The 6,132-nt window shown below is 45.2% G+C and overlaps 1 protein-coding gene across 1 annotated transcript; it reads right to left on the bottom strand.

The window, feature by feature from the left end:
• Positions 1–1,774: 1,774 nt before the first annotated feature.
• Positions 1,775–2,197, bottom strand: LOC146859264 (amphinase-3-like). Its single transcript, XM_085647152.1, has one exon. The coding sequence runs from the start codon at positions 2,195–2,197 to the stop codon at positions 1,775–1,777; it is 423 nt and encodes a 140-aa protein (XP_085503278.1).
• Between the last annotated feature and the right edge of the window lie 3,935 nt (positions 2,198–6,132).

Genomic DNA, 6,132 nt, shown 5'->3' with positions numbered 1-6,132 from the left:
GCTCCTGGACATTTGAAGGGGGAACCAGGAAGTAGTATGGTTCAAAGCAGCATTCACCGGGGCATTTGTTGGGGCATACAGGGTCAGCGAACTGGTCGCCCTGTCAAAACATAACACTGAAGAGGCGTGCCTGTGGGGGAAGGACATTTGGATGGGCGACGGGCATATGATTGTGTACTTATGCCGATCCAAAACAGATCAGGAAGGGAAAGAGAGAAGCACGAGGCTGGACTTCCTGGAAGACAGGGCATGTTGCCCAGTATGCGTGATTCAAGAGTACAGAGGGGAGGTTGAAAGCGATTGTAGACCACTTTTCAGGCACCAGGACGGGTCGTATCTGAGCCGCTTCCAATTTTCAACAGTGCTCAAATTGGCAATACACAAGGCTGGCGTACTGGCCAAAGAGTTCGGATCGCATTCGTTTCGCATAGGGGCAGCAACCACAGCAGCAGTTAATGGTTTGGGCAAGGAACAAATAAAGCAGATAGGGTGCTGGGTGTCTAAGATCTACAAGAGCTGCATACGACCCTCATCGAATTAAGACTTTGTTTCTCCCACAGCAGGGCCATGCGGCAGCGGGCTCAGAGTGTCTATCCTGGGACATTCTTATGTCACAAGGGCGTGGAGGTGGGCCGAGGCACGCAAAGAATACAAGGGCATACTGTTGCGAAACACAGAGGTGACATGGCTGGGGCAGGCAGGCATGCGATGGGCACAACTGCTGTCCGCCCCGCAAGAAGAATTAGGGAGGGCTGAAAGATCCAACGCGGTCTTGGTGCACCTCGGGGGAAATGATCTGGCAAACCTTGGTAGGAAATACTTACTAGGGGCAATGACATCTGGGCTAACGGCAGTGGCTAGGCTGGTACGCCTGGCGGAAGTCATATGGTCTGAGGTAATAGCACGGCACGAATGGCGGGGCGCTCATGACCACGCAGCACTGGAAAGGTCCAGTAGAAAGCTGAACATCTCTATGGAAAAAATCTGCAGGGGTAATGGGTGGGGGTTCGTGAGGCACCGTCTCATTATTCTGAAGACCCCGGGCTATTACGAAGCAGACGGAGTTCACTTGTCAGGGATATGGATGGATACGTTCATACTCAATTTAGTGGGGGTGGTGGAACAACTAGGATTTTCATAAGGTAAAAGGGAGCAAGGGGGGAGCTGCCAGAGGTCAGGAAACCACCATCAGCATGGTGAAAACAGCACAAAAAATAGAGAGGCAAGGCTGCACACTAGCCTAAGTTGACGAGCCGCTAAACAGTGTCCTTGGGATGCCTTATGGCAGGGGCACTGAGGGAGCAGGCGAGGGGCCCGCATGGGGTCAGCAGCAGCCGGTCACGGCATTTGCAGCCCAGGTCGGGCCTGACGGCCATTCCAGACAAATTGGCAGTAGCAAGGTTAGCCTGGAGGCCGCAAGCTCTGGACAACAAAGGAGGGCGGCCATCACACAAGGGGTTGTGGTGTAACTAATGTAGAGAGCAATGCATCAGTGTGACAAGTTTATAGATGTGATGCAGTGCAGAAATCTTGGAACGTACGGATGACCATAAAAACTTGATGTTTATGTTTCATGCTTTCAAATAAACTGTGTGAATCTTATTACCTGTTATGGGGAAGGGATGGCTAAGGTGCACAAAGGAGGCTGTGGGCGGGGGAAGGATCTCACACGTCTGGGAGAGGTTAGAGCTCTGTTCACCTCATGTTTACAAATGAACCTACATGCAACTGCGTGTGTTACTCTTGCAAGTGGCTGTAATTCAGGATTTACGGGTTACATGATTTTCTCAAAGTGCACCGGGGCACCATCTTGGCACTTAATCATGATGGGTTTGTGGTAGTTGTAGGCCATATATTTGCAGGTTGGCGGCATTTCCTGTTGTATCAGGGAAAGATGTTCGCAGTGCGTGAGAAAGTACGGGTTGTTGCTCGTGATGAACTGAGATCCCTTTATGTCCGTGCACAAGCCCTTGATGTAGTAGGGCGATGCGTGGATGAAGGTGTTTTGGGGTTTACACTTTCCTCGTGCACCTGTAATTCCTCGATTTCGGATTTCAGAGTCACAGTAATAGTTGCCTCCTCCTCGTATCGAGTCGTCAATGTGCTTTATCTCGAACCGCTGCCAAGACTGTGAGAAGGCGGGGCTAAGACCAGAAAGGGCGATGACAACAACCAGGAGAAAGACACAAGATATCATCTTCTTCACAGCCAACTTCACCTAGGATGGGACCTGCATCGGTGAGAAGGAGAGAGTCATTGACAGGGGAAGAAGGGGGTACAGCCAAGCAGGTGACTCTCACACTTAAACCAGTACTAGCCATACATGGAACCCTGTAATAAATATATACATACCTACGCCTTTTTTCATGTATCAATCTACATGTGACATCCCTACTTACCGTCAATAAGAAGATTACATCACTATTCTACCGTAGTGAGTTATTACAGTTGTCCTATGACGTCACAGTGCCTCTGCCAGAGACTTAAGATAGTGTCATTACCTCCTCGTCCCTCCCTTGCTTCCATTCCTTATGTAGTTGAGGCATCCCTGCCTCACCAGACACCCATACCACGTGATTTATCATGCGGGGGCTATAAGTAGCCCCCACCCCCCTCAATCCTTCTGTTTTTGGGTCTCGACCTTGCTATCGCGTAAGCGATCGCAAAGCGAGACTATAGAAAGCGGGTTTGAAAAGTGCTCCCAAAAAGCGGATTGCACGCGCACAATCATGCGCATCGTGCCGCCATGCACTCCGCCTTTTGGGAGCACTTCAAAGGGTCCGCCCCCCCGCCTGGAATGTGCTCCCACGCCCCCAAGCGCACGCCACGCTCCGCCGGGCTTGTCTTGTTCTGTATAGCTCTCTTTTCTCCAAATCATCTGTCGTGAACTATTCACTTCCATCATTGTTCTCCAGTAATTGTGAGGCCATCTGCTTTAATAAGGTACAGTCCCTTTCGTATTTTAAATGCTATATCGACCAACTGTGTCCTGATTACTGTGCCTTGCCAATTAAGTACTTGTGGTAGTAGGGGTGATGCCTCGCCTTGTTTTGTAACTTTACTGTTCGTGTTTCACTTTGCGCCCGCCCTCCTGTTGTTTGTGGACACTTTGTGCCCGCCCTCCCACCCCGGTTTGTTTATTTCTCCCCTCCTCTCGTGGGCAATTTGTTCCCGCCCCCTCCCGTTGCCCGTATTCACTTTGTCCCGCCCCCTCCCACCGTAGTTTGTGTTTATTTCTTCCCCCCCCCCTTGTGGGCACTTTGTTCCCGCCCCCTCCCGCCGTAGTTTGTTTTTATTTCTCCCCCCTCTTGTTGTCTATGTTGTCTGTCTTTCTGCTCCCTCCCACCGTACTTTGTGTTTACAAGCGTTATCTCTGCATTTTGTAGCGTACGTATTGCCTGTATTTATGTTCATCATCAGTATTGAAAATGTACCAGTTTCCAGACGGAATGCTGTTTACTGTTCGTGATTCACTTTGTTCCCGCCCTCCCTCCCGTTGTTTGTGGGCACTTTCTTCCCACCCCCTCCTCCCGTTGCCCGTGTTCACTTTGCCAAAGAAAAAGACAAGGATCCTCCACAAACACGCACAGTCACGGGCAAGAAGGAACGATCCAAGAAAGGGAACTAATGGACAATCTAGTCATCAATATTTCCGATCACCATTTTAGTGACATTGAGTTAAAAATCTTGCAGAAGGGTACATCCTTTGTTCCGACTGCAGCAAGTAACCTTCTTGAACTCCATATCAGCTTTTTTAAACTGATGAGGAAATTAAGATTGCGCCACTTTTTTGACAATATTATAACACCAATCCAGGAAAAAGATGAGGACCCCTTATTGGGTTTACAAGTGAGGAGCACATTTATGGCCCCAATCAGTCATAAATGTTTGGATCTATTTGAATCTGCAGTCAAACAAGATTTAGCAAAACTCAACTACAACAAAACAAGCCCAAAATACAACAACTTAACCAACAAAGAGAAGGGTATTTTAAGGAACATCGCAAATAAACCAGACATAACCTGCACTAAAGCAGACAAAGGAGGAGCATTAGTGATACTCAATACCAGCTACTACGAATCGCAAATAACAGCTCACATTCAAGACTCAAGTACCTACATGAGATTGGAGAACAATCCTACATCACAATACAAAGAGGTTTTACAGACCATTGTACAAACAGCCGTTGATAAAGGTACTATTAATGAGAAAGTCCAAAAGTTTCTCATTCAACCTAATCCCAAGAGTCCCACAATTTTTTTGGTGCCAAAAATTCACAAGCATCCTACTAAACCTCCATGCCGCCCCATTGTATCAACCCGGGGAAGCATTCATGAACCGGTTGGTAAATACTTGGACCGTCATCTACAACCTAGCGTTAACTCTATGAGATCCTTTCTCAAAGACACGACTGATTTTTTAATCAAACTCAATCAAATCACCATCACTGAAAATGAAAATATTACCCTATGCACAGTAGATGTCAACTCGTTATATACATCGATCCCCCATCAAATGGGCTTGGAAGCTATTGAACATGCGTTACTGCATTCCCACTACACACAAAATCTGCAAGTTTTTTTGATGGAATTAATGGAGTTTACTTTGATGCACAGCTATTTTCAACACAAAAATGAGTGGTATCAACAGTTAACTGGTACATCTATGGGCAATTGCGCAGCTCCAGCATATGCCAACATTTTCATGAACCAATTTGAGGAAGATCACATCCTCAACACACCAGCATGGACCAATTACTTAAAACTATACCTCAGATTCATAGACGACATCATCATGATATGGAATGGCCCCATTCACATCCTCAAAGACCAACTCAACAGCCTCAACCAAATAGATCAACGCTTACAATTTACTTTCAACATCCACACAGATACCATCAACTTCTTGGATGTTACCATTACCAAAACATCAACAGGATTTGAAACAAATCTTTACAGGAAAAGTACTGACAGAAACAATACTCTTCATTACCAAAGCTTTCATCCTCCACCTCTCAAGCAACATCTCCCATTTTCACAAATGCTCCGAATAAAGAGAATAGTATCCAACCCAGACGAATCCATTCATCAACTTAACCAACTTGTAAAAAGATTCAAATCCCGCGGTTATCCAGATCAGGTACTGCAAACGGCTCAAGAAAGATCATCCAGTAAAAACCGTGAGGAACTATTGGTTATTCAACCCAAACCCATCAAAAACCAAATCACGGTGGTATCTAAATATTCCACCGTCAGTGTCAAGTTTAAACGTATCATAAAAAAGCATTGGCAATTGCTTAAACTGGAGCAGGAGTTTAACCACATTTTTGACCAAGAACCTATTTTCGCTTATACAAGGAATAAAAATATAGGTGAAATTCTCAACCAACCCAACCAACCTCTTTCAAATTTATCATTCAAAGGAACCATTCCTTGTTTAAACTGTAACAGCTGCAACAATGTCATGAAAGGTGAATATATTACTCACCCAATGAAAGGGCACAAAATTAGAATAAAAACCACGGCTACCTGTGATACCTCTAATGTTGTATATATGCTCAAATGCCCTTGTGGCAAAGTATACGTCGGGCAAACCGAAAGGAAGATCAAAATCAGACTGAATGAACATAAGTCCAACATCAGAACAAAACAACAGAAATCATCGGTCGCACAACATTTTTTGGAAGCTGGGCATAACATCAGCCAACTGAAATTTTGCATTCTAGAGACTGTTACTAAAACTCAAGGAAGAGACAATCATAACTTTCTTCTCAAAAGAGAGAATCATTGGATATATTTGTTGAACTCGATGAAACCCGATGGTTTAAATGACCGCACAGAATTTTTATGCTATCTATAATTGCCCTAAATACAATGTATCCTTAATGTGGTTTACATGTCTTGTATAGTCACCAATTGCCTTATTCCCAAAACGTAGTTTTTTGTAACATCTTCTTTATATTTTTTTCCATAGATTTAACATTGTTAATTACATTTACATTGACGCCTCTGTTCTTTCATGTTATCACGTTATCATGTGAAACTGTGTTGATACACCGTAACATGGCACGCTTTTCTACACTCCTTTTTTTTAAGTTCACCCTACTCGCGTTTAAGTTCACCCAACTCGCGC

Source organism: Triturus cristatus, chromosome 3_2 (assembly GCF_964204655.1).
Source record: "Triturus cristatus chromosome 3_2, aTriCri1.1, whole genome shotgun sequence".
Classification (NCBI taxonomy): Eukaryota; Metazoa; Chordata; class Amphibia; order Caudata; family Salamandridae; genus Triturus; species Triturus cristatus.
This window is presented reverse-complemented; position numbering and strand designations above follow the sequence as displayed.

What these genes read in the sequence shown, in the direction of transcription:
- LOC146859264 (XM_085647152.1), bottom strand. Translation starts at nt 2,197, where the DNA reads ATGATATCTTGTGTCTTTCTCCTGGTTGTTGTCATCGCCCTTTCTGGT.